This window comes from Chiloscyllium plagiosum, chromosome 38 (genome assembly GCF_004010195.1).
Source record: "Chiloscyllium plagiosum isolate BGI_BamShark_2017 chromosome 38, ASM401019v2, whole genome shotgun sequence".
Classification (NCBI taxonomy): Eukaryota; Metazoa; Chordata; class Chondrichthyes; order Orectolobiformes; family Hemiscylliidae; genus Chiloscyllium; species Chiloscyllium plagiosum.
Genome location: NC_057747.1, coordinates 14,104,790 through 14,129,253, shown reverse-complemented (window position 1 = coordinate 14,129,253; position 24,464 = coordinate 14,104,790). Strand labels below are relative to the sequence as shown.

General features: G+C 39.6%; 1 protein-coding gene across 7 annotated transcripts in view; it reads left to right on the top strand.

Moving 5' to 3' along the window:
- The window catches only part of LOC122541855 (adenosine kinase-like), a 265,612-nt gene that overhangs the window by 152,794 nt on the left and 88,354 nt on the right, over positions 1–24,464 (top strand). For all 7 annotated transcript variants that reach the window (XM_043678926.1, XM_043678923.1, XM_043678928.1 and 4 more), the window contains one exon: positions 2,065–2,173. In XM_043678926.1, coding sequence (XP_043534861.1) covers positions 2,065–2,173 — 109 coding nt within the window. The remainder of the gene's footprint in view (positions 1–2,064; positions 2,174–24,464) is intronic.

Here is a 24,464-nt window from a genome sequence, read left to right as displayed (position 1 = left end):
ACCCTGTCTGCCAGGGACAGCCAGTATTATGTGCTTAAAGTGTACAGGAACATCAGTAAGCACAGAACCCAGAATATGTACAAGACTGATATACTAAAGCAATTAAATAATGTTGCTAATAAATTTCAAGCATTCTGTCTCAACAAGAATCCAACCTTGGTGCTCGATGTTATGTGAGATCTATGGCAATATCATACTCCTGACAGTAATGCTTTATGCAAGAAACCACTTTAGGGGCTTGGACTGAAAGCAGTGAAATCAAAGGCATTTGTGACTATCCTCATCTTAAATGATCTGTTTGATCTCTGCCAGACGACAGGTATTAAAATCAAGATTTTACAGCTTCACAAGCTTGGGAACCTGGAGTTTATGTTTCTACCCCCATTTGAAATTTAGCTTAGTTGGCTATAGACTGATGTGTGACACAGAGTGATGCCGACAGCATGGGTTCAATTCCCACAAATGGTTGATGTTACTATGAAGGACTCTTTCCCCCCCACTCCCCAACCCTTCCCCATCTGAGGTGTGGTGCCCCTCAGGTTAAGCCACCACCAGTTTGCACCTCTCTGATGACAGAGCAGCCGTATGCTCTGGTAAGATTATGGTTACTTCACCTTTTCCTCTTTTTTTCAGATTTTCTAGTTAAGCAGTAGTGATTGCACCTGAAGACTTTTGTTGACTTCTGTAGTGCTGTTGACTGTTAAGCTATTTGTCATGATTAATTAACATTGTGTTAACCCCAAGGTCACACCTTTCACCTTGCGCACTTATTTTCCTATCCCTATCTGCTTACTAATGAGCCTGTATATTGCCCCAGTTATTTTATGGCTTATTGGCTTTTGTTGAAAGATATAGTTTATTGAAATGCCAATTTGAGTATGCAACAGAAAACTGATACATAGTTCATGTCTTTTATCCAAGTCATGGGAAAAATTAATTTTGGATGCTAAGGTTTAAAGAAAAAATTGATGGACTACACATCCTAGGAAGAAGGTGGTCCAAAAGTAATTTGTGGTTGTGCAAGAGACACAGCAGACAGAATGGGTATTTCTTGTTCTTGTAGATAAAAAGAATCTTGCCTGTTGTCATTCTCTCAGTTTTACTCACCATTAAAAGAACAATGCAAGAAAAAAAGGCACAACAGTTTAAAATTAAACGATCATAATATTGCTGTCAGTCCTATATGTGGTGAACTCTTTCTCTCACAGTAGTTGAAATGGTTCAAACTGTAAACATAAAATTTTGACCTAACACTGGTCTGTGTTCATTTTATTGATTTATTGAAGTGCATTATTGTATCAATATGAAAATACTGCAAAGTATTTAAGCTATCTGCACATTGTTGTTTCTTGAGTAAGTACAGGAAAATCTCACTGGTTGTGAAATTAGAGTTTTATATAAAATTGGGTTTCAATATTCTTAGCATCTGACAAAAGCTTTTACTCGAGGTTTTTAATTAAGACATCCTTCTATTGAAATGAATTGGGTTTTTGAGAAAAGCAAATATTTGGAAAACTATTGAAATCATTAGCTGAGTACAGTTGCTTCCAATAATGAATGTGAAAATTTGTGCATTTCGCAGCATGTGTTTTTACACTCGACAAGGAAGTAAATCACAGTAACTTGCTGAGAGCATGCATATGTATAAATTGAGTATATTAGAATAATCAAACTATCCCATTAAATTTCTATCAATATATTTACACACAACTTTTATCTCAGCCTAGCCATATGCAAATGAGAAGTATGAAAATTTCTCTAGTGCTATATAGTGCTATATTAATGGTGCCCTCTATCCATCCGTTTTCTGTGGGAAACCCAGCGAACCAATGCACCACTAAGTATTCTTATTACATCAGTCCATTGTGCAGCTGAGCAAACTGTTGTAAAAGCTGTTAATTTTATGTTTGCCAGAATGGAAAATCACTGTAAATCACTAAACAAGTGTTCAAAATTCTGAAGTTACTGGATATTTCATTCTCTGAAATACAGAACATGTTTTGTAAGGTTTTTTTTAAATTAAAGTATGACAAATAATTAGCTAACTTCATTTGACTATTTTAGATCTCTTGTTGCTAACCTGGCAGCAGCAAATTGCTACAATAAGGAAAGACATCTGGACCAGAAGGAAAACTGGCAATTGGTGGAAAAGGCCAAAGTTTATTACATTGCAGTAAGTATATGTTTCATAATTTTTTTTTAGAGAGACATGTTTGACAGGATTTCACATCCTTTAATTAAAATGGCACAGTTCACCTGACTTGATTATTCCTTATCAGTGGTGGGAATAGCGATCCCCTGCTATGACCTGTAAGGATTGAACTATTGACAGCAATCCCACTGAACTAGACATGAAAGATGTAGGAGGAGAATGATGTGGTTAATCAACTCAATAGCCGCAGAGGTCGGGAAAATTAATACACTATGCAGTTCACCAGTAGGGTGCCATTTCAGCAATTTAAAGCATCTGTCCATATTTTAACATGCAGAAAAACAACCTTGCAACATTGATTTCACAGTTTATGGTACAATTATCACATACATTTTGATATCTGTTACATATGTATTCTTTATATACTTGCAATCAATACAAACCACTTATTTGCAAGTTGGCAAAATTAACTAGCAGTCACACTGCATTTATAAACACTTTTCGTGATCTCAGGATGCCCTAAAGCCCTCAATATGACAAGGAAATACTTTTGAAGTGTAGTTATTCTAATGTAGAAGAGCACTAACTTGCACAGAGCAAGCTTCCCCAAACAGCAATGTGATTATGTCATAATTTGAATATTGACCAGGACAGTGAAAAAGAATGGAGTTTCCATATTCTTATGACTGAAAAAGGTCTTTAAATTATTTGTGTAAATTTAATTTGCATCAATTTTTTTTCCCTGAAGCGAGTATAGAAATTTTGCGGGCACCAGCTGTAACCTTTAAACCTTCTCTTGACTTGGAGAGATGTCAGAAGAACCATGAACAGCTCCAAACATTACAACCTTGGTCAAGAAAGATTTGTAAGGATATTCCCAGCAATTACAAACTAGTCAATTTAATGTGGGTAATGGAGAAGCTTCTAGCAAATGATTTGGGATAAAATTAGTAGTCATGTGGAAAAAGGTGGGTTGATTAAAAAAGAGTCAGCACATATTTCCAAAACAGAAATTGTGTTTAACCAATTTAATGGAGTTTTCTTGAAGAGGTAATTGAAAGAATCGATGTAGGTTATGCATTGATTTTCAGAAGGCTTTGATACAATGCCACACAGATTTATGAAGAAAGCTATAGGCCTTAGTATAGAAGTGACAGTAGCAACATGGATACAAAATTGATCCAGCGATAGGAAACAGTAATGGTCGATGGATATTTTTTGTAGTGCAATTCCCCAGGAGTCACTATTGGGATCCTTTCATTTTCTGATAAAAACTAATGTTCTCGATCTCGGTGTGCAGGGGACAACTTCAAAGTTTGTAGGTGACAAAATTTGGAAGAATTGTAAACTGTGAGGAGAAGAATGTGGATCTCTGAAAAGCAGTGGGCAGCTATGTAGCAGATGAGGTTTCAATGCAGAAAAGTGTGAGGCGATGCACTTTGGTAAGAAAAACTTTGAAAGATAACATAAAATAAGGGCTAGAATTCTAAAAGCAGGGGTGCAGGAGAAGCTGGCTGTATATGTGCACAGATCATTGAAAGTGGCAGGACAGGTGGAGAGAGCAGTTAGTAAAGCATACAGTGTCCTTGGCTGTACTAATAGAGGCAAGGAGATGACTTTGAACTTGTATAAAACACTTGTTAGACCCCAGCTGGAGTGTTGTGTACAGTTCTGGGCACTGCATTAAAGGAAACGTGAATGAATTGGAGAGAGTATGGAAGCAGTTCACAAAGATGCTTCTTGGTATGAGAAACTTCAGTTATCAGGATAGATTGAAAGAGTTGGGTTTGTTTTCCTTGGAGACAAAATGGCTGAAAGGCGATTTTATAGAGGTTTTCAAAATTATGAGCAGGCTGAATTGAGTAGATTGGGAGGAGCTGTTGCCACTTGTAAAAGGAACAAGGGTAAGAGAGCGTAACATAAGGTGATGTGCAAAACAAGCAAGGGTATTGTGAGAAAAAACACTTTCTCAACACACAGTGGTTTGGTTAGGAATGCAGTACCCAGAAATGTGGTAGAGGAAAGATGAATTGAGGTTTTCAAGAGAGCATTGCAAGATTATTTGGTTAGAAATAATGTGCATGGGTACAGAGAAAAGGCGAGAGATTGGCAATAAGTAATGATGCTTGTTTGAAGAGCTGGTGAAAGCATGATGGGCTGAATGGGCTCCTTCTGCACCATAATAATTGAGATTGTTGCTGTGTGTCTTCTAATGCAGCATTTCACGCATGTGAAATTATTTTCTGCTTTTTGTTAATTTTCATTCAGTTTGTTCATTATTTCCTGCCCATGTATCAAGAGATTTAGTTCGCTTCCCTTTATTGGTCAGAGTATTGAGTACAGGAGTTGGGAGGTCATGTTGCGGCTGCACAGGACATTGGTTAGGCCACTGTTGGAATATTGCGTGCAATTCTGGTCTCCTTCCTATCGGAAAGATGTTGTGAAACTTGAAAGGGTTCAGAAAAGAGTTACAAGGATGTTGCCAGGGTTGGAGGATCTGAGCTACAGGGAGGGGCTGAACAGGTTGGGGCTGTTTTCCCTGGAGCGTCGGAGGCTGAGAGGTGACCTTATAGAGGTTTACAAAATTATGAGGGGCATGGATAGGATAAATAGACAAAGTCTTTGCTCTGGAGTCGGGGAGTCCAGAACTAGAGGGCATAGGTTTAGGGTGAGAGGGAAAGATATAAAAAAGACCTGAGGGGAAAGATATAAAAGGGGAAACTTTTTCACGCAGAGGGTGATACTTGTATGGAATGAGCTGCCAGAGGATGTGGTGGAAGCTGGTACAATTGCAACATTTATGAGGCATTTGAATGGGTATATGAATAGGAAGGGTTTGGAGGGATATGGGCCGGGCACTGGCAGGTGGGACTAGATTGGGTTGGGATATCTGGTCAGCATGGACGGGTTGGACTGAAGGGTCTGTTTCCATGCTGTACATCTCGATGACTCTAAGTTATTCTTCTTTTTCACAATGGATAACCATTGCTTCTTTGCAAAGAAAACATTTCGAGAAACTTAATGAGGTCTGTAAATTACTTGTGTTTTGATACCAAGACTCTTGAATGACAAAGTCAAAGGCTTACATGAATGTACAATCAAAAAATGAAAATCCAACTTGATTATTCTCTGTAAAGACATTTAAATTGCCAATAAAGGTCAACTGACTTTTGAAAATTTGAACATGTTTGTCCATCAATGAGTCTGTATCACCATAAGAAGGGAGGATTTGTTAGAAATCCTTCCGTAGTTTTCTTGTCAGTTGAGTTGTATTGGTTCAATTTTTAAAATTTTGAATACCTTTTCTCAAGACTAGACTTAGTTGTGAAGTTTCATGTGCAGGGTTCACTTTGTGTATAATATCCTGGAATTGGGACCTGTAGATTTCTGTCCTTGTTATTGTGGTCATTTCTGAAATATTTAGTACCATTTGCAGTGTTGAATTTGTAACTGAATGAGCTGTTTGCTAATGAGACTGCTCTTCCTCTCCATAGAAATGTTACTGTTATGTTAAATTAGTTTCTCGAAAGTATGTATTCGAAAGCATCTGAATGACCTTTGTTGTGGTATAAATAACATCAAGAAAGAACCTTTGTGAAGTACTCTTATGCATGTTATTTTTCAGGATACTATCCTCATTACTTGACAATCTCTCTGAAAAACATTGTTAATCTTTCTGTTGAGCATAAAATGGAGTTCTATGGAACTCATCCTGTTTGCTTTTATTGTTGCATTCCAATGTTACTTTTATTCAGACAAGTGGCTTAAGTACACTGTTTGCCAGAAAGCTACTTTTCCCTTTTGCTGATTCTCTTTCAGCCACCAGATAATCTGTAAACAACTCAGCCAGTAATGTTTGAGTGTTCAGAGATCCATTTAGAAAAGTACTACCATCCAAAGTAGAATTCAAAAAGTATTTACTGACCAAATTTTTCAATGAAAACAAGTATTATTGTTCATCAAGTGCACAGTTTGTGCTATTATTAATTTAACTGCCTGTTGTATTTGTAGTAAACTGGTATCTCTGCAGACAGATTTCACACACTAAATGTTTAGCTGCTATCTGATGCAGTCTCCTTGAGCCAGAAAGTCATTTATTGTCAGAAATTATACACTCACATGCCTGACTTTTCTCTGTGCCATTTGTCAACCTGACATTGATCGATTTTCTGTTACTGTACACTCAAGTACCTGCTTGAGAAGTTAGTAAACTCCATCAAGTCACTTTATAACTCAAAACATCTGGTCAAAGTACTCACATCCACTCCACCCTCTCAGTTCCCTGAAACATTTTTATAGAGTCAAACATTCTTTGGGGTTTTATCGAGTTGTTTTAGGCAAATAAGTCACTTGATGGAAAATATTGCTGACCACCCATAAAGCTGTTTACATGAGTGACTAAGCTCACCATTTCTGTTTTTACACAAGGTGTGTGGAATAATAATAACCAATTCTCTGTGGAAATCTTGCCATTTTTAACTTGACTGGCTTCGAAAGGAAGATATCTATTCTGATATTCTAAATGGCCAAGTGACAAATCATTAATTGCATACAAGTTTGTGACAAGCCAGTATGGAATGGGCAACCTGTTGTGTTAATTCTTGCTTTTTGATTAACTTCCTTCACACATACAGATCCATCACTGCTGCTCTTCGGATAGTTTTATTTAGAAAAGGACATCCTATTGGAAAGCAGCAGGTAATTTGGTTACTGTATCATTTGTTCAAGAGGTGGCTACGTTAGTGTAAGCCGAAGGGTGTGTGGTTGCGACAAGTCTTCATGTGTTTTCATACATTTTTATATACTACAAATTTGATTAGATTTTCAGGTCACACACGCTGTGTCTTAAGATCTCTTTGTTCTTGTTACAGAAATAAGCTCCAAGCTATTGTCTGTACTTTACTAGAAAGAACAATAAATAGGGGAGTGGTGGAGGAGGTTTGTTCAGACTGGAGGCCTGTCATAGGAATTGGTTCTGGGTCCTATTTTGTTTGTCATTTACAAAATGATTTGGATGAGGCATGCTTAGTAAGCTTGCAGATGATACCAAAATTGGTGGCATAATAGACAGTAAAGAAGGTATTTCTACGATTACAAAGGGATCTTGATCAAATGGGTCAATGTGTTGAAAAATGGCAGATGGAGTTCAATCTAGGTAATTGCAAAGTGTTGCATTTTAGAACATAGAACAGTGCAGTACAAGCCCTTTGGCCCTCGATGTTGCGCTGACCTGTGGAACCAATCTAAAGACTATCTATCCTATACTATTCCATTTTCATCCATCTGTTTATCCAATGACCATTTAAATGCCCTTGAAGTTGTCGAGTCTACTACTGTTTCATGCCCCTACTACTCTGAGTAAAGAAATTACCTCTGACATCTATGCTCTATCTATCACCTCTCAATTTAAAGCCACGTCCCCTCATACTAGCCATTACCATCTGAGGAAAAAGGCTCTCTCTGAACACTCTTGTCTAATCCTCTCATTATTTTATGTGTTTCAATTAAGTCACTTCTCAACCTTCTCTCTAACAAAAACAGCCTCATCCCTCAGCCTTTCCTCATAAGACTTTCCCTCCATATCAGGCAACATCCTAGTAAATCTCCTCTGAACCCTTTCCAAAGCTTCCACGTCCTTCCTGTAATGCAGTGACCAGAACTGCGCATAATATTCCAAGTATGTCCGCACCAGAGTTTTGTACAGTTACAGCATGACCTCTTGCCTCTGAAATTCAATCCCTCTACCAATGAAAGCTAACACATCATATGCCTTCTCAACTACCTTATCAACCTGGGTGGCACCTTTCGGGGATCTATGAACATGGATACGGAGATCTCTCTGCTCATCACTACCAAGAATCTTCCCATTGGCCCAGTACTCTTTATTCTTGTTGCTCCTTCCAAAGTGAATCACCTCACACTTTTCCTCATTGAACTCTATTTGCCACCTCTCAGCCCAGCTTGCAGCTTATCTATGTCTCTCTGTAACCTGCAACATCCTTCCACACTATCCACAACTCCACCGACTTTAGTGTCATCTGCAAATTTACTAACCTATCCTTCTATGCCCTCATCCAGATCATTTATAAAATTGCCAAACAGCAGTGGCTCCAAAACAGATCTTTGTGCTACACCACTAGTAACTGAATTTCAGGATGAACATTTCCCATCAACCACCACCCTCTGTCGTGTTTCAGCTCGCCAATTTCTGATCCAAACCATAAAATCACCCTCAATCCCATGCCTCCGTATTTTGTGCAATAGCCTACTGTAGGGAACCTTATCAAATGCCTTACTGAAATCCATATACACCACATCAACCACTTTATCCTCATCTACCTGTTTGGTCACCATCTCAAAGAACTCAATGGTTGTGAGACACAACCTACCATTCACAAAACTGTGTGGACTATCCCTACTCAACTTATTCCTCTCTGGGTGATTTTAAATCCTATCTATTATAACCTTTCCAACAGTTTACCCACCACCGAAGTAAGGCTCACTGGTCTATTATTACCACGGTTGTATCTACTCTCCTTCTTGAACAAGGGGACAACATTTGCTATCCCCCAGTCTTCTGGCACTATTCCTGTTGACAATGACAACATAAAGATCAAAGCCAAAGACTCTGCAATCTCCTCCCTGTCTTCCCAGAGAATCCGAGGCTAAATGCCATCTGGCCCAGGGAGCTTAGCTATTTTCACACTTGCCAGAATTGCTAACACCTGCTCCTTGTGAACCTCAATCCCATCTAGTCTAGTAGCTTGTATTTCAGTATTCTTCTTGACAACTTCGTCTTTTTCAGGTGTGAATACTGACAAAAAATATTCATTTATCGCTTCCCCTATCTCCTTTGCATCCATGCGTAACTTCCCACTACTATCCATGATTGGCCCTAATCTTTCCTTAGTCATTGTTTTATTCTTGATATGCCTCTAAAAAGCTTTCAGATTTTGCTTGATCCTATCTGCCAACGACTTCTCTATCCCGTCCTGACTCCTCTTAGCTCTCTCTTTCGGTTTTTCCTGACTAAAGTGCCCTAACTGAGCCTTCACCTCTCACCCTAACATAAGTTTGCTTCTTCCTCTTAACAACAAATGTGGTACAACAAAGAGGAATAGGACTTATAGAATTAATGGTAGGCCTTTGGGTAATGTTGTAGAACAGAAGGACCTCGAGATTGAGGTACATACTTGTTTGAAGTTTGTGTCACATATAGAAAGGATGGCCAAAAAGGCACTGCTCAGTCCTTTGAGTATAGAAGTTGGTAGGTCATGTTGAGGTTGTACAGGACATTGGTGAGACCTCTTCTGGAATACTGTGTCTAGTCTGGTCACTAAGTTATAGGAAGGATATTATTAATCTGGAGAGGGTATGGAAGAGATGTACCAGGTTGCTCGGTATGGAAAGGCTGGGACTTTTCTCACTGGACCTTAGGAGATTGAGAGGTGACCTTTACAGAAGTTGGTAATGACATGAGGGGTATAGACAGGGCTAACGGTAGCTGTCTTTTCCCTAGAATGGGGGATTTCAAGACAAGGGGACACATGTTTGAGGTGAGAGGTTGAAAAAAGACATGAGGGGCAAATTTTTTACGTACAGGATGGTTTGCATGTGGAATAAACTTCCTAAGGAAGTGTTGGATATGGGCACAATTACCAAATTTAAGATGTTTTGAAAAATATATGAATAAGAAAAGATTTAGAGAGATATGGGCCAGGAGCAGGCAAGTGGGTATAGTTTAGTTTGGGATTATGTTCGGCCAAATAGTCCACGCTGAAGGGTCTGTTTCCATGCTGTATGCCAGTGTGTGGAATAATGTAGATCTTCTAAAACTAGATCTAAATTGCAGTCATCTCTAGTGCAGGATAGTCGGAATTCCCCCTGCATATATCTTCACAGTTTGGTAACTGCTGTTCACAGGGTCCTGTTAAAAGAAGGTTACAAGTATAATATAGAAAACAATTGACCATTTTTGTTCATTCCTTAATGATTGGTTGTAGTTGTTGATATCCAACAGTAAACTTGTAGCTAGGAACGTTCCAGGAAACTGAAATGTGAGAATGGAATAATGATCTTTTCTCTTGCCCACAACTGAGATTTCTAGTCAGTGTGAAGAAATATTCTTTTGTTGATGAGTAATTGGAAGGATTAGAAACAAGGTTAAAATTAATTATGTTCTGAAGATTAATTTGAGCCAGTGATGTCTACAAAGTGGACAAGTTAACAACAAAGCTTATAAGGATGCCCAGCAAAGTGTTTCACAATTAATTCATAGATTTTTACATTTATTTGACTTCAGATCAATTAATTTTCATTTCACACTCCAACTTCTGGTTTTATTTTGGGTTGCGCCCTGTGTTGTCCCTCTATCTACAAACTAGCCCTTGTTTTGCTTCAAAATAAATGTTAGAGATTCATTGGAGCCATCCAGTCAAGCTAAGTGAGGTGGAAAGTATGCTAACATTCAATAGCCCAAAACTGTCAGAGCAATGAATGATATCTTGTTAGGATTGCAGACATTTGCTCATTGTTGGAAGCAACTCTCTTGTCAATACTGTTGAAAGGTGTTAATGCCAAGAATTTAATGGGAGGAGAAAGCTGCATTCCTATTTAAGGAAACAAAATCCACTAAATTGATATTTTTCAATTCTTCGTCTCTCTGTAACATCAATTTTGACAAGAAGATAGCGTACAAGGTTGGCATCCTATGCAATCCTTTTCAGATATCATCTGCTAATTATCTTATTGTGTATCTTGGTAACATCTGCTTCAAATCCTGTTTTTGCATGGTACTGTCACATGTCAGGCTGCAGAAGCTACTGTGGCACAATAATGTAAAGTGCAGTCAGCGCGAATTATATATAACCTCAAGTGTCATGAATGTATCTTAGTGTGATCTAAAGATAGAGTCTCTGACATATCTGGCAAGTACAAAGTGAGAGTGGTTATAGTTTTGAAGCTGGTCTCTTTGATTGTAGGCTCTTATGTTCCTTCACTGCAGCAGAGCTACTTGATCATTGAGAATAGAGCAGCTGGTGCTAAGTGTGACAATTGATTATGCAGTTAGTGAGTTCATTGAAAATAATGTTTCAGTTTCTTTCAGGTAGAAGCCCATAGTGTTCATGTTTTCTACTGCCTGGAGTCAGTTAATATCCACTGTTGTGTTCAGGATAACCTTCATTGATCCTGGTATCAAGAGAAAAAAAGATTGACACCTTAAGAATGTTAAGTTACATATCAGAAAATCAAAATGTTTTACATACATGGGCATGCCTTGGATAAAGCACATATAATTAGGCTACTTGCAGTTTATTTTATAACAAAATTTGGAATAAAATGTGAGTTAATATATTTGAAACTTAAAAAATTGTGTGCTCATAAAGTATTAATATAGATCGTTTTCCTCTTCAATCTGCAATTTGTCACCCACACTGCAACAATTATTTTAAAGGTCTTAGTATTATGATTTGCTTTTCGACCGAAAATAGATTTGAAAAGATAAATTTTGAATTTGTGATTGTATTGAAATAGATAATTACCTCTAGAATGTTTGGTAATATTTTGCTATATAAGTAAAATAATGCAACCACCTTAGTTCTTAGTCTTATCTGCTTATAGAATAAACTGCTTTAGGCACATGATTTATGCTGCTTGGCAGCCACGCTCTTGGTGCCTGCTCCTATATCATGTGATTGTGGAAACTGCATTATTAGAATACTTAACCAGTCTAGCAATAGCACAGGCAGCAGTGATGCTGTTCTTCAAGAAAAAAATTTTGAACTAGAGCCAAAAGTGCAGTGGCAGGCTGTTGCCAGGGAACTGTAGTCTGAAGCAATTAATGAAAAAAACTGGTAATATAAAAGAGGACAGAATTGCGTGTTTTCAAGAACGCTTTTCATTATTGATATCATAAGTACAATATATTCATTAAAATGGCCAATTTTACGTTTGAGTTTTTGGAAGGTTAGGTTGTGATTCATCTTCTGTCAGAATGTCTTCCTCCCCCACCACCATGTATGCACACGTAATCTCTGCTGTGCTGCAGGCTCTTTTCTCTAACCATCCAGGAGTAAGCCTTGTAATTTGATACTAGCTGACAGATGCATTTTCTTTCTGCCACTCTGTATTAACCTTTTAGGTCCCAAATTCTTGCCTAAAATATTCTACTGTTTGCTGTGATTCAGAGTTTTGATGGAACGAAGTAGAAACTGAATCATTTGATTTTTGAAAGAACTTGTTCCTTTCTTTCTTTGACTGGCCTCTGTTCTACCAGTATTATTATTCTTAAGGAAAACATGAATGCCAAATATTTGTATGACATCTGAACTTCATACATATAAATTGACTGGGTTTGATAACAGATGAACAACTTAGCTGTTGATACTGAATATCTGTTAACTAGCACATAAAGCAGCAGTGAATTAACTATGTTTCATTATTTAAGAATCCAAATTCTTGTGAGGAGCTATGGTAGAATCTATAGCAGCCCCAATTCCAAGAGTTTTATTTTATTGTCATCAATAACACTACGCAGTCAAAGGTGACAAGGAAAGAATGAATTATTAACAATAGAAATATATTCGAGCTTCAATTGAGTTTAATAGTATTGGATAGAGGAGAGGTAAGACAGTTTCGAGTTTGAAGCCTCATTCCATAGTTGAGTGAACTAACTGGGTTATTGAAATTACCTGTTTATAAATATAGGTCTTAATTGCTTCAGAGCTGTCGAAATGATGGCAGAAAGAGTATTTATTGTCTGCCTGGAAAGAAACAGGATTTTTGGCTAATGATGGCAGTATTTCCAGAGGATTGAGTAAATCCAAAGTTGTATAAGACCTCAAGAAATAGGAACAGGAGTAAGCCATTTGGTCCCTTGAGTCTGCTCCACCATTCAGTAGAAACTGAAAGAATAGTGGAAATCAGAAACAGAAACAGAAATTGCGGGTAAAACTTAGCAGGTCTGGCAGTATCTGTGAAGAGAAATCAGCGTCAACATTTCAAATCCAATGACCCTTCCTCAGAACAAGAAACAGAAGTTCTGAGGAAGGACCACTGAACCTGAAATATTAACTCTGATTTGTCTTCACAGATGCTGCGAGACTTGCTAAGCTTCACCAGCAGCTTCTGTTTTTGTTGTTGCCATTCAGTACGATCAGGACTGATTTGACATTTCTCATATGTCATTCTCCTGTGTTTTCCCCATAACTCTTGATTTCCCCCAGTGATGAAGAATTTATTTATTTCAACCTTAAAAATGCATAAGGACTCCTTTCCAAGAGAGCTGTGTGGGCAGAGTTCAAAAGACTAAACCCTGAGAGAAGATGTTCCTCCTCATCTCACTTTTAAATTGCTGCACCTTTATTATGTGACTGTGTCCTCTGGTCCAAGACTCTCCCATGAGGGGAAGCATCCTCTCAGCATTTATCCTGTTAAGCCCCCGAAGAATGTTATGTGCATCAGTGAGATCACCTCGCATTCTTCCAGTGAGTAGAGTCCCAACCATTTTCACATTTGTCAGAAGATAATCCCTCCATAACAGGGATCATCCTTGTAAACCTTCTCTGAATTGCTCCCAATGAAATGATCTTTCCTTATATAAAGGGACCAGAATTATTCATAGTATTCCAGACATCGTCTCATCAGTGCTTTCCACAGTTTCAGTGACGCTTCCCTACTTGTAGACTTAAATGTGTTTAGACATTCAGGTGTAACTGATATTAGCCTCATAAAGTTGCAGAATCAAGCTCATATAATTTCCTTATAGTTGCTATAGTCTGGATAATGGATACTTAGAGAAGCTATAAATATGTGAGCTAAACAAAGTTTAGAGTCATGGAATCCTACAGCATAGAGACAGGCCCAAACTGATCCATGCTGACCAAAATTCCGTTCACGCTAACCCCCATTTCCCTGCTCTTGGCCCATATCCTTCTAATCCTTTCTTCTCCATGTATTTGACCAAATGGCTTTTAAATGTTGTTAATGGACCTGCATCAACCACTTCCACTGACAGCTCATCCCATATGCATACCACCCGCTGTGTAAAAAAAAAGTTGCCCCTCAAGTTCCCTTTTATTCTTTCCCCTCTAAACTTAAATTGATGCCCTCTTGTCTTTAAATCCCAAACCCTCGGAAAAAGACTGAGTGCATTCAGCCTATCTATGCCCCTCGTGATCTTATATACTTCTATAAAATTCCCCCTCGGTCTCCTAAGCTCTAAAGAAAAAAATCCTAACTTGTCCAACCTTTCCCTATAACTTGGACCATTGAATCCAGGCAACAGCCTTGTAAATTTCTTCTGTACTCCTTCCCATTTAATAACATCCTTCCTATACAAGGTGACCAAAACTGAACACAATACTCAAGTGCGGCCTTACCAATGTCCTGTTTAACTGCAACATAACTTCCCATCTTGTATACTCAATGCCCTGACTGATGAAGGCCAGTGTGCCAAAAGCTGCCTTCACTGCCTTGTCTACCTGTGACTCCACTTTCAGATAACTGTGAACCTGAACTCCATGATCCCTCTGTTCCACGACATTCCTTAAGGCCCTACCATTCACCATGAAACTCCTACCATGATTTGACTTTCCAAAATGCAAGGCCTCACACTTATGTCAAACTCCATTTGCCATTTCTTGGCCCACTTCCCCAGCTGATCAAGGTCCTGTTGCAATTTATGATAATCTTCCTTACTGTCCACAATACCACATATTTTAGTGTCATCAGCAAACTTACTAATCATGCCTTGTACATTCTCATACAAATCATTGATATAGATAACAAACAGTAACGGGTCCAGCACTGACCCCGAGGCACTCCACTAGTCACAGGCCTCCAATTCAACAAGCATCCTTCCAATATTGCCCTCTGCTTCCTACTATCAAACCAATATTGTATCCAATTTTCCAGCTCCCGCTAGATTCCATGCAACTATCCAGAGCAGCCTGTCATGTAGACCCTTATCAAAGGCCTTACAGAAATCCATATAGACCATGTCTACCACTCTGCCCTCATCAGCCTTCCTGGTCACTTTATCAAAAAACTCTAACAAATTTGTGAGGCATGACCTCCCATTCTCAAAGCCACTATTGATCATACCCTGTTTTTCCAAATGCATGACTTTCTTAGAATCTTCTCAAGCAACTTGCCCACCACAGATGTTAAGCTGACTGATCTCTTGTACCCAGGCTTTTCTTTGCAGCCCTTCTTGATTAATGGCCAACACTCACTACCCTCCAGTCTTACAGGACCTCACCCATTGCTAACAATATTGCAAAAATATCAGCCAGCGCGCCCACAATCTCTTATGGGCATTGTTGCATTGTTCTTGGATATGTTTAGTCAGGAACAGGAGATTTATCCACTTTCATATATTCTAATACATCCAACACCACCTCCACTGTGATTTGGACTGTCCCCCAAAATATCAACACTAACTTCCCCAAGTTCTGATTTGGAGATGCTGGTGTTGGACTGGAGTGTACAAAGTTAAAGATCAAACAACATCAGGTTATAGTCCAACAGATTTAATTGGAAGCACTAGCTTTTGGAGCACTGCTCCTTCTCGGGTGGTTCTGATAAAGGAGCAGCGCTTCGAAAGCTAGTGCTTCCAATTAAACCTGTTGGACTATAACCTGGTGTTGTGAGATTTTAACTTTTCCCAAGTCTTCATGTCTTTCTCCATGGTAAGCTCAGAGCAAAAATTGAGAACCATTACTGTGATCTTCTCAGCCAAAGCTATCTCGTGCCTCCTTTTCACCCTCCTGATTTCATTCTTCAGTAAACTCCAGTATTCCCTTTATACCTCCAGGGATTCCTTGATCTCAGCTGCCTGTACCTGAGCTATACCTCTCTCTTCTGGTCAAAGCCTGAATATCTCTCATCTTCCAGGGTTCCCTATTCCTTCCAACCTTGCCCTTCACCCTCACAGGAACATATAGATCTTGAACTCTAGCTAGCTCACTTTTAAAGGCCTCTCACTTGTCAGATGTCCCTTTTCCTGCAATAAACTACTCCAATCAACTCTTGCAAGCTACTCCTTAATTCCATCAAAATTCACCTTGCCCCAATTTAGAACTTGAACCTGTGGACCATTTTGTCCCTCTCCATAACCACTTTAAAATTAATACAAGTATGGTCACTGGTCCCAAAGTACATCTCCACTGTCAATCCTGTCACCTATCCTGCTCTATTTCCCAAGAGTAGGTCGAGTTTTGCCCCTTCTTGAGTACGATCCTGTACATACTGCTTGAGGAAACCTTCCTGAACGCACTTAACAAATTCCACCCCATCTAAGCCCTTAACACTCTAGCAGTCCAGTCTATATTCGGAAAATTAAAATCCCCTACTATAACTACCCTGTTGCTCCTGCAAGTCTTCCCAATCCCCCTGCATATTTGTTCCTCTATTCCTGTTCACTGTTTGAGAGCCTATTGTACAACCCCAATAACGTCCATCCCCTTATTTCTTAGCTCTATCCTGTGACAAAGGTGTTCCTCTAACAAGGTTATGTTGTCCTTGGTTTTTGTTTCAGAGAGGTCATAAAAGACATAGACTCTGAAAAGTCTTAAGTTGAAGGGTTTTAGGGCCAGTTTGATTAGAGCTAACAGATACTGCCTCAGGAAACAGGCTTTCGGGTTTAAAAAAATTTGTAGAATGAAAGGGGAGTGGCCAGTTCTCCCAGCTCCGCTTTTCTCTGGTTAATTTTGTTTTTAGCAGTAGTGTTCTAAAAGCTGCTGGACCCAAATAAGCAGGTCCATGTATTGGGAACACTATTATTAAGTTTGGGTAATCGGATTGGTCTTCGGATCGGTTAAGGTATTCTGTATTCTGTTCTCTTTTGTTTGTTTTCATTTGGTAATTTTGTAAATAAATTCTGTTTTGTTTAAAACGAAGTGGTTTGACCAACTGCATCCCTCCTGGAATATCTGTGTTACACCTGCTTAAAGCAACTAGCAAATTTAAGGTGTAGGCTACTTTCTTGAAACGTTTTGAAGGGTCTGGCCCGGTCCATAACAACCCACAAAGTCTCACTGGATGATCCTTCAGTTATTTCATCTTTGATTACTGCTGTGATACTTGCCTTAATCTCAAGTACAACACCACCACCACCAGCCCCCCCGTCCCGTCCCACCTAAAGCACCTGTACCCTGTCAAGCTGCCAGTCCTATCCCTTTCTTAGCCATGTTTCTGTAATGGCTGTAATATCCAAGTTCCATGTACCTATCCACGCCCTGAGTTCATCTGCCTTAGCTGTCAGCCCTCTTGAATTGAAACAAATGCAATTTAATCCAACAGGCATTCCTTGCTCCCTGTCACATTCCAGCCTCACCTGTCTCTTCAACTTACTATTTCTAATTATTTAATCTCCTTTGAGCCTCACACCTCCCTCCCTTGCAGCACTAGCAAATCAGGCCACCAAGATATTGGCCCCCTTCCAGTTCAGGTGCAACTCGTCCCTCTTGAACAGGACACCTCCGCCCCAGAAGAAAATACCAATGATCGAATAATCTGAATCCCTGTCTCCTGCACCAATTCTTTGGCCATGCACTCATCTGCCATCTTACTATCACTAGCATGTGGCATTGGAAGTAATGCAGATTATCTCCTGGTCCTGGTTTTTTAACATTTTTCCTAGTTCTCTGTAATCACACTGCAGGACCTTCTCCCTATTTCTACCTATGTCATTAGTGCCAACGTGCACAATGACGTCTGGCTGCACACTCTTCCCCCCTTGAGAATGTTCTGCAGCCGCTCTGAGACATCCTGGACATTGGCACCTGAGAGCCAACGCACCATCCTGGATTCCAGTTTGTGGCCACAGAATCTCCTATCTGTCCCCCTCGCTATCAAGTATCCTGTCACTAAGGTCCTGTTTACCTTTACCCTTTTCCACTGTGCCCCAGAGTCATTCATAGTGCCACCAACCTGGCTACTGCTGCCTTCCCCTGAACAGTCATCCCCCCCCCAACAATATCCAAAACTGTAATCTTGTCTTCGAGGTAATGGACACAGGGGATTCCTGCAATCTCTGCTTCCTCCTTTTGCTCTTCCTGACGGTCACCCAGCTACTCTCTGCCTGCAGCTTCGGTGTGACAGCCTCACTAAAGCTCTTATCTATGAAATGGTCAGCATTTTGGATGATCCAAAGTGCATCCAGATCCAGCTCCAGCTCCCTAATGCGGTCTCCCAGAAGCTGCAGCTGGGTGCACTTCCCACAAGTGTAGTCATCAGGGATAATGAAAGTTTCCTTGAGCTACCACATCCTGCAGGAGGAACATGGGACTGCCATCTTAACTGTTCTAAAACTAAACAAGAAAGTTAAAAGGACTTTACCTGAGCTTATGCGTACGTTTTGTTGAGTTGCTGCTGTCTGAAGTCTCTCAAGCCAAAATCTTACTACTTATCCCTCCAAGTTTTTTTTTTGGTTAGAGCAGGTGGGAAACACTACTGTGATGTAATGTTTGGGCCTTAAGCACTCCTTGCCACGAGACCCACTACAATCCGCTCTTCAGTGCAGGTGAATGAAATTCTGAAAGTTTGTGAAGTTAATTGGTACAAGAAAAAGACCAGTACTTAATAATCTCACAGATAAAACAGTAGTTGGTGTTAACACATGCCAAAACCTCCCCCCTCCGTTGGTGGGATCTCTTGGTAAGAGAGTCTCACCATGAGGTATGAAATGTGGAAATGAGTGGAATTTGAAATTGCAGTAGAAGTTGACTGCAGGAGTAAAGATAATTTTCATAAATTTATTGGAATGTTACTGATCACAGATTACAACTTTCACAGCAAAATGGCTTGCAATGTATCATTTAATTGCTAAAACACCACAAAGATCTTTAATTTATATTAATTAAGTATGGACTGTGTGTTGTTCAGCCATTATAAACTAAGGATCCTATTTGTAAGAAAAAGCATTTCAGTTGGTCACTGTAACAATACTATGGCGTTAGACGTGTATTTTGTCCTTTTTTTTCATGAAGAAAGGTTGAGATGGAGATGGTGAGCAGTCTGTTCAAAGTCAATAAAGTAAGTAGCTTGTGAGGCCTTGGGGTTTTTTAGAATTTGGAACAATCGAATGAGTGAGATCAGGCTCCCTCAGAACTTGGAGTTTTAGCTTTAGCTTTCAGCAATTGCTGGGGTCTTGAAGCTCTTATTCCTCTCTCTGTGGCAGCCAAAAGTTGGGCTTTTCTTCTTGCTGCTGGAATTACATGTGAGACAATCTATCTTACTGAATTTGCCTTTGCCAAGAATGCATCGAAAGAATGTTATTACGTTGGAACAGTAGTTAGTAGCTGTTTTGTTATGCATTTTGATAGTTACAGTTAAGCCAATTCTTTTCTATTTTTATTTTGTCTACATTTTAACTGTAGTATAAAAATGAAGTGTGTTTTGCTCAATGTCCAATCAAATTGCATCTGGAATGCAACACTTTACATTGACCTTTACATTAAGAAAAAGTTAGGGCCTATATATTCCTAATATATTTTGAGGGAGTTTGGTCTGGTCCATAACAGTCACCAGCGCTCTCAATTTTGTTATTTCATCATGATTTGATAGTGCTCAGTTTACTGAGCAAGACTACTTTATGTTCATACAAAAAATGAACATTCTTCAGGGCTGTCAGTTTAATGAGATAAGAGAGGAAGAGCCCATAGGTCCAAGGTGACCCTTCCTCAGAACTGATAGTAGCTAGGAAAGTATTGCTTGATGTGCCGATGGTAGGATGGGGGGAAGAGGGGAAGGAGTAAACAATTGGTAGGGATGGAGCCCAAAGAGAAAGAAGAACAGTTGGACAGACAAAGGAGTCGATAATGATCTGGCTGAGAGGGTGAATAGCTGTTAATGGAGACTGTTAGTGGCTAACAATAGGTAGTATATAATGGAAGACTATGTGATATCAAGGCCTGATGTGTGGGGTTAGGACATGGGAGGAATTCAAGGCCTAAAGTTATAAAACTCGATATTGTATCTGGAGGGTAGCAGAGTTCCCAAGCAGAAAATGAGGTGGTGTTCTTCCATCTTCCACTGAGCATCACTGGAGCGCTGCAGCAAGCTTGAGACAGATGTTGGCCAGGGAACAGGTTAGTGTGTTTAAGTGGCGGACAACTGAAAGCTCAGGGTCTTTTTTGTGGGCAGAACGTAGATGTTCTGTGAAGTGGTCACCCAGCTTATGTTTTGTTTCCCCAATCGAGAGGAGACCACATGTGGGCGGCACGGTGGCACAGTGGTTAGCACTGCTGCCTCACAGTGCCAGAGACCCGGGTTCAATTCCCGCCTCAGGCGACTGACTGTGTGGAGTTTGCATGTTCTCCCCGTGTCTGCGTGGGTTTCCTCCGGGTGCTCCGGTTTCCTCCCACAGTCCAAAGATGTGCAGGTCAGGTGAATTGGTCATGCTAAATTGCCTGTAGTGTTAGGTAAGGGGTAAATGTAGGGGTATGGGTGGGTTTCGCTTCGGCGGGTTGGTGTGGACTTGTTGGGCCGAAGGGCCTGTTTCCACACGAAGTAATCTAAGCTAATCACATTGTGTGCATCCACAGGAGTTTCAGTTTTTATTTAGAAGAATTATCTATTCTTGCATAATCTAGTTTTTTGGTCTGAATATGTTGATCTCGTGAGAAGCTCTTTGGATCCATAGAAATTAGTCTTTAAGAAGGTCAGTTATACAGTTAGTTTTGACAACAGAATTGGGTTTTTTTTCCACTACATGCTGTCTGTCTTTTCATCATCAGTTGTACCTCAAATGAGCCTTCCAGTGATGCTTATAAAGATGGCGGGAGGAGCAAACATATGGCTCAGTTCACTATCTCTCTGTCAAGTCAAATGCTTGTTTCATGGAACACAAAGCTGACTGCTTAGCACTCGTAGTATATTTTACTTGCTGTCACACTTGGTATAATGATACCAATGATGCATGTTAACTTGTGCATGTACGTTTTGATCAGTAAATAAAACTTGTGCATTATTCATTTGAAGACGGGAAGTCTTTTGGAGAAACATTTAATCATGTGATCCTGATTTATTTCACTATTACATGCAGATATTTTCCTGAATTGTTCTGTATCTTGTCTGGATATTTTAGCTTGAACAGGATGTGGAGACTGTTACAATAATTTAACCTATGAAAAGTTAATTATGTATAACAAAGGAAAATGCATGCTCAGCCAAAGGGAGATGACTGGTGATCAAAATATTTGTCAGGGATGAATTTTCAGATTGGCCTTAAAGGAGTGGAGAGATAAATTTGACACATTTTGCCTGGTTTCGCCTGATCCACTGATCAGGGAGATGGGTTGAGTTGCTGTCAGGGTACAAAATTTGTGGTCAGTGCCAAAGCCAATAGTCTTGGTCCTGATAGATATATGATTTTACAGCACATCAAACATTCTAACTATTCCAAATGCAGCAGATCTTACAATTGTCTGTTATTATTCAATAACCTCAATGTTCAGCTATTTATGCAAGCTGAAATTTAGCAAATGATCTGCAGATTTTTTTTCCAAGTTTGGATACCTATTGCTGATGGATGCAATGAGTTATCTTCGAACCTTTGTGCAGATTTTCAATTTAACCACCAATTTAGAAGTCTAGCATAATTGAATTTAAAGTACAGTTATAAATTTCAGTTTACATTAAATTTTATTGAATTGCCTGTAATCAGTGAAGTCAAGCTGACCACTGTTACAAATGTTCTGACGCTGCATAACTATGCATGGAATGTCTGAAGGAACTATTGCAGGAAACAGTTTCATTGTTGTTTGTAACCATCACAAGTGTTCTAGATGACTCTTTGTCATGTGTGTAAAATATAATAGATTACTTCTGTGCAAGGCACATTAGCACAGTCATATTCACACACCTTCAAATTGGAAATCCTCAAATGATGTTTTATCCTGCTGTCTTTCCCACGAGCTATTTGACCATTTATATCTCATCAACTATTAACTCAACTGAGATGAGCTAATTAGCCCCAACGAAGAATTGAATTGCATCTCCTATGTCCGTATCAGAATTTGCTGAATATTTCATGTACTACTGACCATCGAGGAAGCTTTTATTTATAGAGTTATACAGCATGGAGAAAGACTCTTCCATCCAACTTGTTCCTGCCGACCAGGCTCCCAAAATTAAACTAGATCCATTTGCCTATGTTTGGCCCACGTCCCTATAAACCTTTCCTATTCCTGTACCTGTCCAAATGTCTTTTAAATGTTGTAACCAAACCTGCATTTACCATTTTCTCTGGCAGCACATTCCACATACAAACCACTTGCTGTGTCAAAGAGTTGCCTCTCAGGTTCATTTTAAATTTTTCTCCTCACAGCTTAAGGGAACAAACCATTCTATTCACCTTATCTATGTCCCTTATGATTTTATAAACCTCGACAGAAGAACCTCGATTATCCAATGGACATGGGCGGGGAGTACGTTGTTCGGTTAATTGAATTCCGGATAATTAAATGCCAGATAACATAGTTTAGCCAAGCTTCGGGACCTTACGATCTTGCTAGGTAGTCCAATATTCCTTTGTATAAGGTCACCCCTCAACCTCCTAGGCTACAATAGAAAAAGTCCCAGCCTATTCAGCCTCTCCTTGTAACTCAAACCCTCCAGTCCCGGCAACATCCTTGTAAATTTTTTCGGAACCGTCTCCAATTCAGTAATATCTTTCATAGAGCAGAGTGACCAGAACTGCTCACAGTACTCCAAAAATGGCTTCTTCAACATTTTGTATAGCTACAACATGACATCCCAATTCATATGCTCGGTGATCTGAGCAATGAAGGCTACATGTCATCTTAGCCACCCTGTCTAATTGTGATGCAACTTTCAAAGAACTATGTACCTGAACCCTGAGGTGTCGCTATTCGAAACACTACCCCGGGCCCAACGTTAACTGTATAAATCCTACCCTCCTCCTTCTTACCAAAATACAATATCTCACAATCCACATGCAATCCTAATTAAGCTCCAACGCCACTCCTCAGCCCATTGGCCCTTCATAATGAGTTTGCACATTCTCCCACAATCCAAAGATGTGCAGGTCGGGTGAATTTGCCATGCTAAATTGCCCATAGTGTTAGGTGCATTAGTCAGAGGGAAATGGGTCTGGGTGGGTTACTCTTCAGAGGATCGGTGTGGACTGGTTGGGCCGAAGGGCCTGTTTCCACACTGTAGGGAATCTAATCATAATCTTTGATAACTTACTTTACTGTCCACTATACCACTAATTTTGAATTTTATAACTAATTATCGATGTTGTCACGAAAAAATATTTCTCATCTAATTCTCGGACAAAGAGAGGATTTCATGTTTTTCAAATTAAATTAGGAACAGTGTTTACAGTACTGGTTTTCATGTAACGGGGAAGCCTGCCAAAAATAACTTGTCTGAACAGCTGTTTGTCTAAAACTGTTTTTTCAGTACATCTATCCCTGCCCCCATCTCATTATTGTGTTACATTGTGGAAGTTCTGTTATTGTCTTAAATTACTTTCAATAAACTTTGTTGCAGTCGGGCCATATAATTATTTTAAAGTGTGACAGCTTACATTTACTTAATTTGTTGTGCATATCATATGTCGCTACATTTTTATGAAACAAATTTGCATGACAAGCATTCAGCAGTTTCCTAGTCCCATTAAGCACATTCCCTGTGTGGAATTGTGATGCCATGACATTAAGCCCATGTGAGCAATAACCAGTCCTGAAGTTTACAGTAAAGTGAGAATAGGACGAAGATTTTATTTTTCTTTACTAAGAGTAGTTATGAATGCGTACCCAAAGAACTAAAAGCTGTCATCGTTGTCTTCTGCATGATGCAGTTGCCATTCCAAAATGGAACTGAAAGGTTTGTACTTGTGATACTGTCTCAAGATTCTTTAATTGTATCTTTCCATATTGTTTACAAAGAATATCTGGATGCAAGGATATTATTCAAGAGTAATTGAAATGGGAGTTCTCTTTTGCACCATTACAAGTCCCCTGGGCCTGACGGGATATATCCTAGGATTATGTGGGAAGCAAGAGAGGAAATTTCAGTACCGTTGGCAATGATCTTTTCGTCTTCACTGTCAACGGGGGTGGTACCAGGGGACTGGAGAGTGGCGAAAGTTGTGCCCCTGTTCAAAAAGGATTAGGGATAACCCCGGGAATTACAGGCCAGTTAGTCTTACTTCGGTGGTAGGCAAAGTAATGGAAAGGGTACTGAGGGATAGGATTTATGAGTATCTGGAAAGACACTGCTTGGTTAGGGACAGCCAGCACGGATTTGTGAAGGGTAGGTCTTGCCTCACAAGTCTTAT